Source organism: Phocoena sinus, chromosome 21 (genome assembly GCF_008692025.1).
Source record: "Phocoena sinus isolate mPhoSin1 chromosome 21, mPhoSin1.pri, whole genome shotgun sequence".
Taxonomy (NCBI): Eukaryota; Metazoa; Chordata; class Mammalia; order Artiodactyla; family Phocoenidae; genus Phocoena; species Phocoena sinus.
Genome location: NC_045783.1, coordinates 22,204,795 through 22,223,088, shown reverse-complemented (window position 1 = coordinate 22,223,088; position 18,294 = coordinate 22,204,795). Strand labels below are relative to the sequence as shown.

Below are 18,294 nucleotides of genomic sequence, written 5' to 3'. Positions count from 1 at the left end.
CTGCTGCTCACTGGTGCGTGCTCTTGGGGAAGTTATTTAACCTCTTGGAACCTTAGCTTCTTGGTGAATGCAGAGCAGAGCTTACCTGATAGAGTGTTATGAGTTAGGATTAATCAAATAATGCAACATGGTGAATGATGTGATTCCCAGTGTATAGTAAGTACTTAGTAAGTGGAAGGTGCCTGTTTTTGGTGATGTTATTAATATTATGCTCAGCCAGTTCTTATGTGGGCTAGAGAGATGTCTTAGATAGATACTGAATTAGCAGTTTCCAAAAAATCAGGCAGCATTAAGACAGATGTGGGGTGGAGGGTGGGAGAAGCAGGTAATAACCCCTTTATGTCTTTGTATGTTTTCTTAAATGTTGTCAAAACACTTTAAAAAATATCACATCATGTGTCATTATAGGGAAGCTAAAATAAGGGATGGGAGCATTTGACATGTTTTCGTCTAACCCTTTTGTCTGAATTGAATGCCACTTGGTTTAATTAGTTGATGATACAACAGTTTCTTCATTTTATTTTCATCCAACTCCGGCTTTTAGTTTGGCAGTCTATAAGTAAAATCATGCTTTTTAGTTCAGATAGACACTCATTCTCACTTCTTAGTACTGATCTATATTCCTACTGGTAGAGGGTTATTTAGTGTGTCTGTGTGTTTCCTGAAAGGAAGCAGTGCTGTGTTTAGAGTTCAGGATTCTTAATCAGAAATCTAGTTAAGCTGTGAAATTACAATGGGATAGGTAGTTATAGCTAATTCGTCTAGTTTTCTCTTTATGTCTGATCTTAATGCCATAAACAGAAATGTTTGACTAGGTTTCTAGTAAAAAGCCTCTTTCCTTTGTAGGAACATTGGTTGCCTGCATTTACAATTTTATACGGAGCTCTAGAAGTAGACATGAAAATCAGTGGTGCAAAAAAAAACAAACAGTATGACTTGCTGTTCTTATGGTTGAGAATATCGTTTCCTATTTCCTTTGTTCATTTCTGTGCTTTCTTCTCATCTACCCACATAGGAAGAACGTTGGTGAAAAGCACAGAAACCAGTGACTTTTATGGCTGTGGAATTTCCATGGAGAAAAGAGCATCAGAACGCACCTGGACCATCTTTTGTACCCGGAAAACCCTCCACACTCCCTGGCGTGTTCTGTGAATTTGAGTGCATGTGTGTTCAGGGTGCTTTCAGGGAGGAAGCACACCTAGCCTGTAGGCAAGGTGGGGAGAGGTGGGGCGGGGCGGGGTGGGGGGGGAAGATGAGAGAGAATGTGGAGCAAATGTTTTACAACCTGAACCTCAGAACTGTGATCCTCCAAGGAGAGCGCTACTTGAAGAAAAAAAAAAAAAAAGTCGAATGGCTTCTCAGGGATTTTATTTTCCGTGCACATATAAGCCATAATTCCAGTACAGGTGGCAGTATTTAGAGCACTCAGATTTCAGTTCTGTTAAATGTGAAAGAGAGATCGACTGACCATTCATTGCTGTTCCGTAACTAGTGTAAAATATGTATATGTTTATCTTTATTTTTATAATATGCAAATACATTTAAATTTATACAGTTTGAAGCTTCTAGAGTTAGTTAACACTGGGTGCAATATTCTGATGAGAACTGTGCCAAGATGGGGCTGGTTTCTTATTTTAGTATAGGACCTTTTGTTTATTCTTTAATTCTTTGCAGATTAAAAAAAAGATACCTATCTCTCTGCCCATGGATTAAGGGTTGGTTCATAGAGTCTGACGATAATCAGCAAGAACTTTAAACATGGATTTCAGGTCAGGCAGTGTCCGTCCTTTTAAATAAAGGTCCCTGCCTGTAAACTGTTGGGCAGGGTAGGAGGATTTTTCCTTTTCTTTGCCCCCACATATCACTAGTGTTGGGCAGAGTCTTCCTTGCTCCAGGCTTTGTGATGACTGTGAGTTGTTACTGGGTGATAGTCTGACGGAGGCCTGGGGATTAAGATTCTTCAGGGGACAGGGATTAAGGGATCCACAAATCCAAGGAAAAGCAGAGTTTTGTAATAGCTTCAGATAATCAGGAGTCAGTTCTGAAGCATGTAAAGAGCTCTGCTAATAAGTCCTTTCTTTTCTGCCCCCAGAAAAGAGTCTGTGAAATTTAGCAGAGCACTCTGAAAGCCCTCCACATCTGGTGTAAGATAGCGAGTTGCCTAACTGGAGAGCGTAAGCCCACATTGGTTATTTTATAAATACAGAGCCTCTGATTGGATGGTCTACTGCCAAGAACTAGTAAAACCCTGGTTTTAAAATCTCTGCGAGGTAAAACTTAAAAAGCCAACCGACCAAACTGCTCTCTCTTCTCCTCCTCACCGGGGCCAAACAGCATCTGCTACAATAGTAACACATTCTTTGAAGAGCGTGCCTGACTCTGTTTACATCTGCCTCCTCTGCGTGTTGACTGAAAATGTGTAAAACTCTTTCTCACCCCTGTGAGGCAAGAAAAGTGAGTCAGCTGGTATTATTCTTTTACTTCTTCTGTAAAGTATTGACTCTTGGAATGCCACAGTATACGACATCCCCACATATTTTTGAAAGAAGTAACAAGCAAGTAGCTGCATTGTGAAAAATCGCGAATCAATTTTTGTAGATTATCTTGTGCCCCAGGAGTTAACTTTATTAACTCCAGAACCTCAGTTAAACAAGTATGACTTCTTATAATCATAAAATCAAATGGGATCAGACTAGTTCTGCATTTTAATACTTGAATAGGACACCTCAAATTGGCATTTTCTTTTGGAACAGTCACGAGATTCACCTTGTTAATCCTTTTGTCACAGTTCTCCTGTGTGTGTGTGTGTGTGTGTGTGTGTGTGTGTGTGTGTGTAAACTGAATGGTAACATTTAATTGCTTTATGGACCATTGAATTGTTGGGCATAAATGTTTTTTCAATCGGCACAAACAGTTCCTGAATGTCAAATTAACCGACTTTGACCAGGAAAAGACTTGTAAATGACTTCAGGCTAACTCCCCAGGGGATCATATTAAATGAAAATAAAAAAGCTCCTTTGGGTGACATACCCTGCAAAGTATGTGCTCTTGTCATGAACATAGATGCCCACATTCTTAATATCTGCTATTTTTGGACAAGTGATGTTTTGTGCTGTCATCTGAACCCTAGAGAAGCAGTATAAGAAGAAAGTTTGGTGTCACATATATTTTAGCAAAAAGGTCATCATGATAGAGGGTCATGTGACCAAAAGCAGCTCCAGAAAAGCTTGAGAACTTGCTTCACGGTTGGGGGAGGGTCGGAGATACAGAAAACATTCTGCTCTATAGGAATTTTCTTCATTTATGCAGGAAATTCCATTTTCTCTTTCAACACCTGGGAAGACTCAGCCGGGGAGGCTGACAGGCAATTCATAAGCACAGGGGGAATCTCTTCCAACCAAGACGTCCCTGCCTCGCAAACAAAAGCCCTCCAAGTTTGTTATGGTTTCTATTCCTGCATCTTGTGGTATCAAAACCACTTCCTGGAATTGTAAAAGCGCTGCCAGAATAAATGTTTTTCCCTCTTCCAAGAAAAAACGACAGTGCTTATATTTCACACTTGTGCACTGGACTCTTTTGAATGAATAAAATGGAAAGGGTTTGGTGTCATTCCTGATGAGGTGTGTGTTCTCTTTCATGCCACAGTTTGTGAATTGTAATTGTGGTTTCCTATTTAATTGTCATAACCAGGCAGAAATTTAAAAAAAAAACAACAAAAAAGTTTAATAAAAACACAAAGAAATGGTTAAGCAGTTATATTTCCAGAGTTGAGTTACTTCTGTCTGTTTTTGTTTGTTTCGGTTTTATCAGTTAGGAACTCACTACATTCCATTTTTAGTTCTGAAGGCACTTTTGAGCCACAGGAGGTAGATGGTGGCAGCTCTGGTTGTGGACTGAGCTCCCAGGAAGGAAACGAATGAATCTGTTTCATACTCTGCCTCCACCTTCAGGCTGGAGATTCAGGTCTTGAATATCGACCGTCTCTTAAATCAGAACCTTTTTTCAGCGATCTATGTTCCTATCAAAGCTTATAAAATTATGATTGGTCTGCAAGTTCCCTTCTCCTGGCCTTTCTTTGCCCCGGGGGAGGGGTGGGGTCTGTATTTGCTGGCTGAAGGGGCTGACCCTTGGGCACTGATTCCCACCCCAACCCCCGCCCCAGCTTTTTGTTTGTTTGTTGCTGTTTCTAAAGGACTGTTGAGATAAAGAAAGGAAAAACGTGTGGCTACTTCTTGCAGAAGTAACAGCCTCTGCGGAAGGACCTGGTGCACACGAGCCCTGCCCTGAGGCGCTGGGGCACTGGGGACAGGGAGGAAAGGGCCCCCTCCACTAGGAGGGGCCTCATCGTGAGACTCCTGAGAAGGTACTGGGGCCACTGCGTGCTCTGAATCCACGTCTCCCTCTGCCAGTGGAAAAGCTGAAACCATGTGCTGACCAGAATTTTCCAGAGTAGCAAAGCATCCCAACGTTCACAGCAGCACTATTTACAGTAGCCAAGACACGGAAGCAACCTAAGTGTCCATCGACAGAGTCATGGATAAAGAAGATGTGGTATCTACAGACGATGGAATATTACTCAGCCATAAAGAAGATCGAAATAATGCCACTTGCAGCAACATGGATGGACCTAGAGATTATCATACTAAGTGAAGTGAGACAGAGAAAGACAAATATCATATGCTATCACTTATATGTGCAATCTAATAAAGAATGATACAAATGAGTTTATTTACAAAACAGAAACAGACTCACAGATCTCAGAAGCAAACTTATGGTTACCAAAGGGGAGATGAGGGGAGCGGGGAATGAGAGATTAGGAGATTGGGACTGACATATACACACTACTATATATAAAACAGATAACTAATAAGGACCTACTGTATATATAGCACAGGGAACTCTACTCAATATTCTGCAATAACCTATATGGGAAAAGAATCTGAAGAAGAATGGATATATATGTATATAACTGATTTCACTTTGCTGTGTACCCGAAACTAACACAACACTGTAAATCAACTATACTCCAATAAAAACTGTTTTTAAAACAGTAGGGAAAGAAAAGGTATGGCCCGCATGGACGGGCTGGCTCTTACAGCTGTGTCCAGGTAAAGCAAAGTCCTCAGATTCAGTGCCACCACTAACCCTCCTGAGTTGGAGAGAACACAAGGAACATCAATTGCCTCTTTGGGCCTCGTTTCCCTTCACCAGGAAGCTTGGGGTTCTTTAAACTTGCTAAGTAGGTCACAGACAAGCAGACGTCCCTGGTGACACTTTGAAACGCATTATTCATCACATACACATATCCTTCCCTCCCAAGGCTACATCTCCTGTTTCATTGTGAGCTCTCTGAAGTAGATTCCTGGTTTGCTTTGAATACAGTGTCCCACAAGTGGTGGATTCAAAAGCTCAGGGTTTCCCTTGCCCGTGAGTTACCCGGCAGTGCTGGGAAGGAGGAACATCACCTGGCAGAACCTGCACTGTTGCACCCAGTAGGGAGGGATGTAGAGTTACTGGAAGACGTTTAGAAAGCACATGACCCTTTAAAATCTGGGTCTGACAGCATGAGAAAATTCCCCTGGTATCAGAAACCCTATTTGAATATTTAGGCTCAAGAAAGAAATATCTGCATCTTTATACACAAGAAATAACTCATTATTGCCCAAACGGCTCCATGAAACATTCGTGTCTCCTGAGTGACTAAGAAATGTTCCTCTGTAAAAGGGTTCTGAGAACTAATAAGTTTGAGAAGGCTGCATTAAATAAAGCTTAAATTTTTGCTGCAGGATTCAGAACCGTTTAGATGCTGAGATAAATTGTGAGTGTCCAAAAGGGGCACAGAATGCATTTCCACAGGTGCTGGAGTGTGGAGGGATGTCTGTGGACATTCTCTGAGACCAGCATTTCCAAAGTACAGGTTGTCTACTGCCAATGAGACCCGGGGCACTTGTAGGTGAGGCAGATGTAGGCTCAACCAATAGAGAATCACTTTTCTCTGGAGGCCTTTTACTTTCTTAGGAGGTGGGATTGTACGGTGGTTAAGAGCACCCCTCCAGACTGCCTCCGTTGGAATCCTCACCATGCCATCTAGTTACCTTGTGCCTCAGCGTCCTCATGTGTAGAATGGAGAAAACCATCTACCTCATACAGTTGTGATAGATATCAAATGAGCCTCTATGTGTAAAGGACTCAGGACAGTGCTTAGTACCGGTCATCAAATACAGCTAATGTTATTCTATTAATGTGCATAGTTCTCTTTTTTACCGGGAAAGCTGGTCTCAAGTTCTTTGTCTTTGACTGTATCTAACTAGAATTCTTAACATTGTTTGTCTTCATCATATTTACTAACTGGTTATTCGCACTGGTGATAAAACAGCTGCTTTAAAAATAAATGCATTTAGAAAGAAATACTTCAAATGTATGAAAAAGAAAAATATTAAGTGAATAAGTGCAGGTGGTACACAAATATAGAAAAAATGGTGACGATATGGCAAAAATTATCAAGATGGTATGTGAACATCTTGGTAACGTAGTGGAGGGACCCAATCTGGGACCCAGCCTAATGCCAGCTACAGAGGGACCAGGCAATTTCCCCGGAAGTCTGAAGGACAAGCCCACCACAAAAGCTTTTAAAGCTTCTTCCCCCAGTTTTAAAATTTCTGCTAGAAAACTGTACAGAAAGATTACAGAAGAATGATTATCAGGAAATGAATATTTCTTAAATTTGAAATTTAAAGTAAGTTCTGCATTCTTAAATGTTTCTTTCAGTGCAGCCGAACTTTTCATACAAATACAACTCTGAAACTCGGGAAAATTCGATTTGTGAAAATGTTAATGTGCTTTCGGGAAGCCCTTATAGGTATGACACTTTTTCTCTGAATATTTTACTGAAGGCAAACTGAAAAAGTGAACTCACATGTTTCACTCATCAGAAATCAAAGCAAAATCTCGCTAACTGATTTAGTACACATCAAACAGAACAAATTGCTTGGATTCATTTTATAGTCACTCAGTCCTTGAGAAATCATGGCATGAAATTAAGTTGGGTACAGGCCACATGCCCAGTGAGTGTTGAGGGGTAGATGTATAATGCCTGGCAACCCAGTAACATTCATTTTCTTTTCTCTCCTGCTCCAAAAAGCATGTCAAGATGGCAGCTGAGCTCAGTGGAAATTCTCCCCAGCAAAACAAAGTGGGGAAAATTGTTATTTTTTTTTAAAAAAGGACCACAAACAATTATTTTTAAATCTCTGACAAGGGGCTTCCCTGGTGGCGCAGTGGTTAAGAATCCGCCTGCCAATGCAGGGGACACAGGTTTGAGCCCTGGTCTGGGATGATTCCACATGCTGCAGAGCAACTAAGCCCATATGCCACAACTACTGAGCCCATGCGCCACAACTACTGAACCCACATACCACAACTACTGAGGCCCGCGCACCTAGAGCCTGTGCTCCGCAACAAGAGAAGCCACCACAATGAGAAGCCCGCACACGCAACGAAGAGTATAGCCCCGCTCGCCGCACTAGAGAAAGCCCACGTGCAGCAACGAAGACCCAACACAGCCAAAAATAATAAATAAATAAATTTATTTTTTTAAAAATCTCTGACAATTGTCCTGAGGACATACAGCAAATGGAGAAATAGTCATTCTAGAAAATCTATGAAGTATAAGCTCAGCCAGCACCTGTGACCTTTGAGCCATGACCTCCCTAAACCCTCCCCGCCCACAGCTCCATGTTCTGGAAACGCTACCCTGGGTCCTCTCTTCTGGGCAGGCGTGGCCAAGAAGATGGAGGTTCTCTCTCTTCCGTCAGTGCCCCATCTGGGGCTATGGTTTCACCTTGGGAGAGACAGGCTGCCCACATCTCACATCCTCCCCAGTACTTTATTGCAGAAGCTCTATTCCAGGCAAGAGTGGCCAAGAGACTAGGGCCTCCTTGCACTCATAGCGCTAAAGCTCCACCACAGGCAGGACAGGCCAAGGCTACCGGGGGCTTTAATGCTCCTGCCCCAGCTCTCAAGTAGGGTGGAGATTCCACCCAGGAGGGGCCAAGAAGACAAGGGGCTACCGTTTCTGCCTCCCTCAGTGCCCACTTGTAGAGCAGGGGTGTCACTCCCAGAAAAAGAGGGTCCCCACCCTCAGTTCCAGTGTAGGGCACAGGGGTTTGTCCAGGGGCAAGGCAGGCCATAAAGATGAAGGTCTCCACCGCTCTGCCTGAGGAGGCTTTCTTTGGAACAGAGCCCAGAGAACTGCATACCTAAGCGTGTTGTCAAAAGCAATGGCGATCTGGTGGAGAGCATTAAAGGAGGCTGGTAGCTCCACGGTGCAAGTAAAACAGCAGAGCGCCCGGAAGTTCAAGAGAACCAGAGAAAGAGCCCAGGAAGCGTCCTCCTGGGATCCCAGTCAATCTGGGGGTGCTCAGGCTGCACCACTGAGGAGTAATCAGAGCAGGATCGGGACAGACTTCAAAGCACCCCCAAACCAACACACAGACCCACCAACACGGCAGAAGCTCCACTGGCACAACACAACCTCTGAAAAAATACTGACTGAACAGTAAGCTACTCCAACCCAGGGGGCTACTCCGAGGAAGCCAAGTTTGTAATAAAAATCACACTTATTCCTGGGAGCCTGGAAGACTGCATGTCCAAGACGGAGCCCTCTCAGAAGTGATCAGAGAGGGAATTCCAAGATGCTAGTCCCTGGCTGAATGTGGAGCCAAAAATGTAAATTCCCTGAAGTGTGATAGCAACCTACAAGCTAGACACACACCCAACAGTAAAGGGTAAAAAGCTAACTGAGGAAGGGGCTGAAGCACAACTTTTGACCAACAAGTGACTTATGCAGAACTGGAGCAACCCCTTGGAAACTAGGCTAAAAGATAAAAATAAGGGGGAAAATCTGAGCAGGGGCATCAAAGAACACCCCCCCCCCCCAATAAAGGAAATTATGTAAGTAGTGATAGAAAACTGTATAATTGCATACATCTTCTCCTTTCTTCTCTTGACTGGTTTAAAACAATTGCACAAAACAATATATAATATGTATTGTTGGTCCCATAACATAATGATAATAAAAGCACAAAGGAGGTGGGTAGGACTAAGCTGCATTGAAGTAAGGAAATGATACCAGATGGTAACTGAAATTCAAAGGAAGAAACAAAGTGAGCCAAAAGGGTAAATAAGAAAGCTTTTCTAACAAAAGTTATAGTGTATACTCCTTTCTTCTCTCTGCTTCTTTAAAAGGCATGTTAAAGTGATGATTATAACAATGTATTGTTTTGTAATATGTATAACAATAATAGCACAGAAAAGGGTGGAGGAAATGAAGTTATTTATATAGGAGGAAAGTTTCTATATTTCACTGGAACTAAGCCAGTATAAATCTGAGGTAGACTCTGCTAAGTTAACGTGTTTATTGTAAGATTTAGAGCAATCCTTAAGAAAGTAATTCAAAATTATATTTAAGAAACCATTAAAGGAATTAAAATGTTACACTAGAAAATACCCACTTACTGTAAAAGCAGGCCGTAAAAGGAGGAATAGAGGAGCAAAATGTTATGAGACATAGAACAAAAATCCGTATGGTAGACATAAATCTACGTACATCATTAATAACACTAACGTGAATGGATTAAGCAACTCAACCAAATGAGAGACTGTTTGGATTAAAAATTATGCTTTCTGGGCTTCCCTGGTGGCGCAGTGGTTAAGAATCCACCTGCCGGGCTTCCCTGGTGGCGCAGTGGTTGAGAGTCCGCCTGCCAATGCAGGGGACGCGGGTTCGTGCCCTGGTCCGGGAAGATCCCACATGCCGCGGAGCGGCTGGGCCCGTGAGCCATGGCCGCTGAGCCTGCGCGTCTGGAGCCTGTGCTCCGCAACGGGAGAGGCCACAACAGTGAGAGGCCCGCGTACAGCCAAAAAAAAAAAAGAAAAAAAAAAAAGAATCCACCTGCCAATGCAGGGGACACGGGTTCGAGCCCTGGTCTGGGAAGATCCCACATGCCGCGGAGCAACTACGCCCGTGTGCCACAACTACTGAGCCTGTGCTCTAGAGCCTGTGAGCCACAGCTACTGAAGCCCGTGCCTAGAGCCCGTGCTCCAGAACAAGAGAAGTCACCGCAGTGAGAAGCCGGAGCTCCACAACAAAGAGTAGCCCCCGCTGGCTGCAACTAGAGAAAGCCTGTGTGCAGCAACGGAGACCCAATGCAGCCATAAATAAATAATAAATTTATTAAAAAATAGTTTATTAAAAAAAAAAATTATGCTTTCTACAAGAGGCAGACTTTAATTTAAAAATACAAATAGGTGGAAGGTAATAGGATGGGAAAAGATAAGCCAGGCAAAAAAACAAAACAAACAAAAAAACCACCCAAAACAAAGAACAACCACCGCAATAGAGCTGGAGTGGCTACTAATATCAGACAAAATGGATATTAAAATAAGCAAACGAAATGTTACTAGAGACAAAGGCACATTTGATTATGAACATTGGTCAATCCATCAGGAAAGAAAGGAAATTTGAGACATGCACAAAAATAGAAAGATTAAACAACACAGTACTCAATAACCAATGGTCAAAGAAGAAAGCACTAGAGAAATTAGAAAATGCCTTAAGATAAATGAAATTGAAAACACAAAATATGGAAATTTATGGGATATAGCTAAAGCAATATGCTAGAGAAATTTAGAGCTGTAAATACCTATTTTCAAAAGAAGAAATATCTCAAATCAATAACCCAAACTTCACCTTCAGAAGCTAGAAAAAAGATAAGCACACTAAACCCAAAACAAGCAGAAGGGAGGAAATAATAAAGAGCAGAAAAAGAGAACAGAAAAACAACAAAAAATCAACAAAACCAAAAGTCGACACTTCGGAGAGGTTCATGAAATCAACAAACCTTTGGCAGGACTGATCAAGAAAAGTTCAAATTTGAGAGAAGACTCAAATTACTAAAAGCTGAATAACAGGACATCATTACTGACCTCACAGAAATAAAAAGGATTGTAAGAGAACGCTATGGACAACTGCATGCCTATAACCTAGAGCAGTGGCCCCCAACCTTTTTGGCACCAGGGACTGGTTTCGTGGAAGGCGATTCTTCTACAGACTGGGGGTGGGGTGGGGTGGGGGGTAGTTCAGGAGGTAATGCGAGTGATGGGGAGAGGCAGATGAAGCTTCACTCACTCGCTGCTCACCTCCTGCTGTGCGGCCTGGTTCCTAACAGGCCACAGACTGGTAGCGGTCTGCAGCCCGGAGCTTAGGGACCCCTGACTTAGATAACCCAGACAAATGGACAAATTCCTACAGGCACAAATTATCAAAACCATCTCAAGAAGGAATAAGAAATCTGACTAGATCCAAGAAAAGGGACTGAATTTGTAATTTAAAACCTTCCCACAAATACTAGGACCAGATGGCTTCACTAGTGAAGTATACCAAATCTTGAAAGAACTAATACTAATCCTTTCCAAATTCTTCCAAAAAATAGAATACCACTCTTGTGCTGCAAACAATACCATCAATAAAGCGAAAAGACAACCCCAAATAGGAGAAAATATTTGCAAATCATATAACTGTTAAGGGACTTCTATCAGAATATATAAAGAACTCTCAAGACTCAGTAAGATAAATAACCCAATTTAAAAATGGGGATAGGATTTGAATAGATATTTCTCCAAAGAACATATGCAAGTAGTCAATAAGTACATGAAAAGATACTCAACATCACTGGCTATGAGGTAAATGCAAATCAAAATCTCAGTGAGGTACCGCCTCACACCCACTATGATGGCTATGATAAAAAAAAAAAGATAGACAATAACAAGGGTTGACAAGGATGTGGAGAAATTGGAACTCTCACATATTGCTAGTAAAATTGTAAAGACACTTTGGCAAATAGTTTGGCAGTTCTTCAAAATGTTAAACATAGAGTTACCTATGACTGGATCATTCCACTCCTCCACTCCAAGTTTATACCCAAGAGAAATAAAAGCACACATCCATCCAAAACTTGTCAACAAATGTTTATGGCAGCACAACTCCTGATAGCCAAAAAGTGGAAACAACCCAAATGTGCATCTACTGATGAATGGATAACTGAGATGTGGTATATCCATACAATGGAATATCATCTGGCAATAAAAAGAAACAAGGTACTGACACATTATCACTTGGAGGAACCTTAATGCTGGGTAAAAGAAGCCAGTGACAGAAGGCCACATATTGTATGATTCCATTTATATGAAATATCCAGAATAGGCAAATATGCAGTGGTTGCTTAGGGCTGGAGAGAGGAGGGATAGGAAATGACTGCTAATGGGTACAGGGTTTCTTTTGGAGGAATACATTGGTCACAGTTCTCTAGAGAAACAGAACCAGTAGCATATATTGGAAAGATTATAAGAAAGTGGACTGTGTGATTATGGAGGCTGGCAAGTCCAAAATCTGTAGAGCCAATGTCCCATTTTGAAGGCCATCTATCAGGAGAATTCTGTCTTATTCAGGGCAAAGTCAGCCTTTTGGTCTACTCAGGCCTTCACCTGATTAGATGAGGCCCACCCACATAATGAAGGGCAATCTGCTGTTGTAAAAGCCGAGGGTCCGGGCTTCCATGAGAACAAAGGCAGAGCGTGATGGGGTCAAATTGAGAATAGAATGATGAGTCTTTCACATGAAGACACAGAACTGAAATAAAGGAAAATATTTGGGGGCAATGAGTTGTTAGGCAGCCGGCCAGTGGCACGGTGGAGTCCGAGGACATGAAAGCACATAGAGCCAGCAGCCTGTGCCCTAACAAAAGCCCTTCCACAATACTGCGTCTACTGGATACAGTTCCAATTCCTTGGTCAATCGGCGTAAATCTCAGGTCACTCTATTCCCTCTACAGGTGTGCTTGAGACAATCAGTGCAACCACACCCAATTCTGAGGGAAACACCTGTACCCACAGCACCTGCTGCCCCTTTTCCAGTCCAGCATCGCTGGTTGAAGTAGCCATGGGCAACTGGGCACCCAGGATGCAAAAACTGTCCAGGCCAACCAGCGTCCTGCTGGAAATGCAGAAGACTGAGCCAACCAACAGCAGGAGCAGAGGGAGTGTCGTGCCATGGAGAGCCTCGTCAGGGTGGCGATCACGGCCACTTCCAGACCAAGGTTAAGATGGAGCACACAGCTGGCTGAAGCAGAGGAAGCTGGCGGAACAATGCAGAAAAGCATGCCAGGGACCACACCCCTGTGACTGGGTCTGGACACAGGGGTCCCTGGAGTCCCCTCCACTGTTCCAGTCCAAGTATATTCCTAAAGTGGCACACCTCCTCTGAGTCCCACCCATTCCTAGAGGTAATTCAAACTGATCCCTGCATTTGCACCCCAAATACCCAGCTGCAGCAGTACCCCTTTCCTAGGAATTCCTTCACTCAATTATTGGGCACTCTAGAAAACCAACAAAGACCCACAGTACAGCACAGGGCACTATACTCAATATTTTGTAATAACCTATAAGGGAAAAGAATCTGAAAAAGAATTTATATATATATATAATATCTATTATAAATAACATTATATAATGTTATTCATAATATATACAAATTTATATAAATTCTTTTTTCATATATATACATATATATATATAACTGAATCACTTTGCTGTACACCTGAAACTAACACAACATTGTAAATCAACTAGACTTCAATTTAAAAAATGTAAAATTATTGGGCACTCAATACATGCTAGGTGCTATGCGGCACTGGAGGTTCGGCACTAGATAAGGCAGACTGGGCCTCTGCAAAGAGCTATTTTCTCGTGGTCAGAGCCCACTATGTTTGCTACTCACGCTGCATTACCCTCCTCCAGCCCTGTGCCCTGCACTCCCACACTCCCCGAGAGGTGCCTTTGGCTCACACTGTTTAGCAAGGTTCCTCTCCATAGAAATCCCTTCACCTGCCAAATGCCGCCCCCTCCCTGCAGCCTCCCAGGATCTCTCAGGCAAAATTAACTCCTCTCTTTTCTACACAACTTAGCCCTTCTGTGGCCATCATGGCACTTCTGCCATTCTGCCTCAGGGTTGCAGTTATTTACACTCCTCTGTCATCTTCTCAACTTGAACTCGTTGAGGACAGGAACTGGGCCTGATTCCTATCACTGAATCCTCCCTCCAATGCATATTGGTTAAACCAAACTAAATTCAACTTGTGAGGAGCTGGGGAGAGAGAAAGTGAGGAGGACATACACGCTTTGCTGATTCTCAGCTTCCAATCCAAGCATACAGTCACAAGTCCCTCATTGTCACCCTGTCTCCTAGAGTACAATATAAATGGTGACATGTATCTAAAGACTTTGGTCCAGGGCCATCCCTAGCTCATAGACGAGCTAGTTATTTTTTCAGCCCTCGCACATGGTCAGTATCGCCCAGCCAGGAAGAAGGCATAATGAACTACTTCCAAGTGCTTTGAACGGGCAAAACTGTGTTTACACAATTACATGCAAACAAGCTAATGTGATGGCATTGCTGAGATTTAATAGTGCTGGGTCAGGAAATTATAGCCCCCGGCTTACACGTTTCACTGCAGATTGGTTTACGTGTCATCGGAAAAGAATCTCGATTTGGAGCTATTCCTTCGTGCACAGGGGGCTTGCTATAAACAAAGGGGTGGAGAAGGGAGTCCTTAAGTGAATTTTATTTCCTCCTGAGAGATGCATACAAAGGCAAGGGGATGACTGTCTCCATCTGGGCTCCAGCAGAAAATTCCACTAACTACGTGCAGGTGGCAGCAGCATAAATAATAATAATAAAGGAGGTTTTCTCATGTGTCCAGGCTTCTCTCTCAACCAGTTCTGCTAAGTGCTGTTGACCTTGCCAAGACTCTATGGACATAGGCCAGAGACGCAGCTAACACAACATTAGAAAGAGCCCTGAGCTTGCAATCCGGAGGCCTAGTTAAAGACCCAGAGAGCCACTAACTAGCCATGGATCTGGGGCATGTCCCTGGGCTTCTTTAGGCCTTAAACTGCTTATCTGCATACTCAACAATTGCTTAAAGTTCCTTCCAGGGTTAGAGTTGAGTCTTTGCCAGGTCATTAGACTCTTGTCCCACAACTACAAAATTAGTGAGCTGACCCATCCACACGAGGGTCATTTTCTAATCACACGGATCCATGCACACGTTCTGACCCAGTTCTCCACGTGACTAACCGTGTGTCTGCCACACGGTGGCCTAAGGTAATGGGGTTTGGCTGGGGTGCTGACACTTTGCCTCTTACTCACACATGGTATTAGGGGAACGGCCTCCAGAACCGCCGTCTCCTTAGCTACAGAGTCTAAAAGACAGTTAATGAGCCAATTCATGAGATCACTGGCCTTCCAGTATTTTATCACTGGGTTATTTTTAAATTCAAGTGAAAAGAACTAAATGTTCAAGTTCTTAAGTGGAGAGGTTGGAGGAGTGATCCATTTTCTGTGCAAGGGTGATCCCTTGTAAAAATGAGAGGGCATTCAACACAGCTAAAGGGAAACAGTCAATCTGGCTTCACCAGAAATGTTTACAACCTGGGGCCCCTATAGAACGCTGTTCTTGGAACCTGTGTTTTGAAAACGTGGACTGACTGGACTATAATGTGAGGCATTTCTGAGGCCAAACTCCCAGACAGAATCCAAAACAGACTTGGGTTGCATTGTGAGGATTGTAAACTACAGATGTTAATCAAGTTGCTAAGAGGGATCGTATCAGTAAACAAGTTATTTTTGACATCTTGTGTCATCTGGCGCTATAAACATTCCCATACAGTGTGCTTTTCAAGTTTGCCCCTTTTGCACATATGCTGAGGCCATGGCAGTGGAAAGTGGACCACTTTGGAGAGCAATTAGGAATAGCTATCAAAAGGCATCAATGTGTCCGAATTTTATCCCACTCTCAGCAATCTATCCCAATATCATAAAGATATGGCAAAAGATCTATGTATAAGAATGTTTCTAGCAAAACTTTAAAGCAACAATGGGGAAGTAATTCAGTAGAAATATATGATAGTAAATATCATTAAAATGATGCTCAAGAATGTTTTATAATAACATAGAAAAATTTTTGCAACAATTTTAAGTGAAAAACAGAGGTTGTAAGTTTTTTTGTTTGTTTTGTTTTTTGCAGTATGCAGGCCTCTCACTGTTGTGGCCTCTCCCGTCGTGGAGCACAGGCTCCGGACGTGCAGGCTCAGCGGCCATGGCTCACAGGCCCAGCCGCTCCGCGGCATGTGGGATCTTCCCGGACCGGGGCAAGAACCCGTTTCCCCTGCATCGGCAGGCGGACTCTCAACCACTGCGCCACCAGGTAAGCCCTATAAGTTTTATATATAATATTTTTTCAACACTTGTGAGGACAAATAGACAAAAAGATGCAAGACAAAATGCTAACAGATTACTTTAGATTTGGGAGGGCAGATGATGTTTTTCCCCCCCTCCTTTCCACTTTACTCGGCTTTCCAAATTACCCACAATAAGTTTTACCTTGAAATTATAATATCATTACATAAAACTGAGTGTCCCTTAGATGACAACCCCTTCCCTCATTGGTGACCTTATTTCCCTGTTCATCACCACCATGCCTTTCTCCCTGCAGACGCAATGGACACCAGAAAATCAAAGCCACAGAATTCACTTCTGCAGGTGATGATTATAAATGTCACAGCCCACATTGACAAGTTTGATGGAGAGTTCCAAGATGGGTGGGTGGGGGCAATATCCTATCTATTTTCAAACCATTATTTTGAACACAACAGGAAGAAACATGGCAAAATGGGCATCCATGGACCACTGCTTAGTTCTGAAACCCTAAGCATCACCCAAGAGCCAGATGAACACAGACTAACCCAGCACATCTCCATCCTCCAGGAAGGCCCTGGTGACTTCACACTTTCTCTTGGAAGAGGCTTTTTACTTGGTGAAAGCCTGGAACTACAGGAAGGTTCCAGCATTCTGTCCCCTAAATTAAACCATCCTGAAAGAAGTCAGGGTAGGAGATTGGTTCAAGATGGTTCAAGATTGGTTCAAGATGGTGCTCCCTCTTGCAAGAGCACCGGAATCACAACTAACTGCTGAACAATCATCGACAGGAAGACACTGGAACTCACCAAAAAAGACACCCCACATCCAAAGACAAAGGAGAAGCCGCAGTGAGATGATAGGAGGGGCGCAATCACAATAATATCACATCCTGTAACTGCTGGGTGGGTGAGTCACAAACTGGAGAACACTTATACCACAGAAGTCCACCCACTGGAGTGAAGGTTCTGAGCCCCACATCAGGCTTCCCAACCTGGGGGTCTGGCAACGGGAGGAGGAATTCCTAGAGAATCAGGCTTTGAAGGCTAGTGGGATTTGATTGGAGGACTTCGATAGGACTGGGGGAAACAGAGACTCCACTCTTGGAGGGCACACACAAAGTAGTGTGCACATCAGGACCCAGGGGAAGGAGCGGTGACCCCAGGGGAGACTGAACCTGACCTACCTGCTAGTGTTGGAGGGTCTCCTGCAGAGGCGGAGGGCACCTGTGGCTCACCAAGAGACAAGGACACTGGCAGCAGAAGTTCTGGGAAGTACTCCTTGGCATGAGCCCTCCCTGAGTCCACCATTACCCTGACCAAAGAGCCTGTAGCCTAAAGTGCTGGGTCACCTCAGGCCAAACAACCAAAAGGGAGGGAACTCAGCCCCACCCATCAGACAAGCGGATTAAAGTTTTACTGAGCTCTGCCCACCAGAGCAACACCCAGCTCTACCCACCACCAGTCCCTCCCATTAGAAACTTGCACAAGCCTCTTAGATAGCCTCAATCACTGGAGGGCACACAGCAAAAGCAAGAAGAACTACAATCCTGCAGCCTGTGGAACAAAAACCACATTCACAGAAAGATAGACAAGATGAAAAGGCAGAGAGCTATGTACCAGATGAAGGAACATGATAAAACCCCAGAAAAACAACTAAATGAAGTAGAGATAAGCAACCTTCCAGAAAAAGAATTCAGAATAATGATAGTGAAGATGATGCAGGCCCTTGGAAAAAGAATGGAGGCAAAGATCGAGAAGATGCAAGAAATGTTTAACAAAGACCTAGAAGAATTAAAGAACAAACAAACAGAGATGAACAATACAGTAACTGAAATGAAAAATACACTAGAAGGAATCAATAGCAGAATAACTAAGGCAGAAGAATGGATAAGTGACCTGGAAGACAGAATGGTGGAATTTACTGCTGCGGAACAGAATAAAGACAAAAGAATGAAAAGAAATGAAGACAGCCTAAGAGAC

At 43.2% G+C, this 18,294-nt stretch overlaps 1 protein-coding gene across 2 annotated transcripts in view; it reads left to right on the top strand.

The window, feature by feature from the left end:
• The window catches only part of MFHAS1 (malignant fibrous histiocytoma amplified sequence 1), a 119,979-nt gene extending 113,189 nt beyond the window's left edge, over positions 1–6,790 (top strand). Inside the window, exons 4-5 of one of the 2 annotated variants that reach the window (XM_032618376.1) lie at positions 1,016–1,214; positions 6,769–6,790. Coding sequence is in view for 1 of the 2 variants with exons in the window: in XM_032618374.1 (XP_032474265.1) it covers positions 1,016–1,049 (34 nt within the window). In the remaining variant the exon portion in view is untranslated. Of the gene's footprint in view, positions 1–1,015; positions 3,759–6,768 lie in introns of those variants that run through there. The other variant, XM_032618374.1, reaches the window with a different exon arrangement.
• The last annotated feature ends 11,504 nt before the right edge of the window (positions 6,791–18,294 follow it).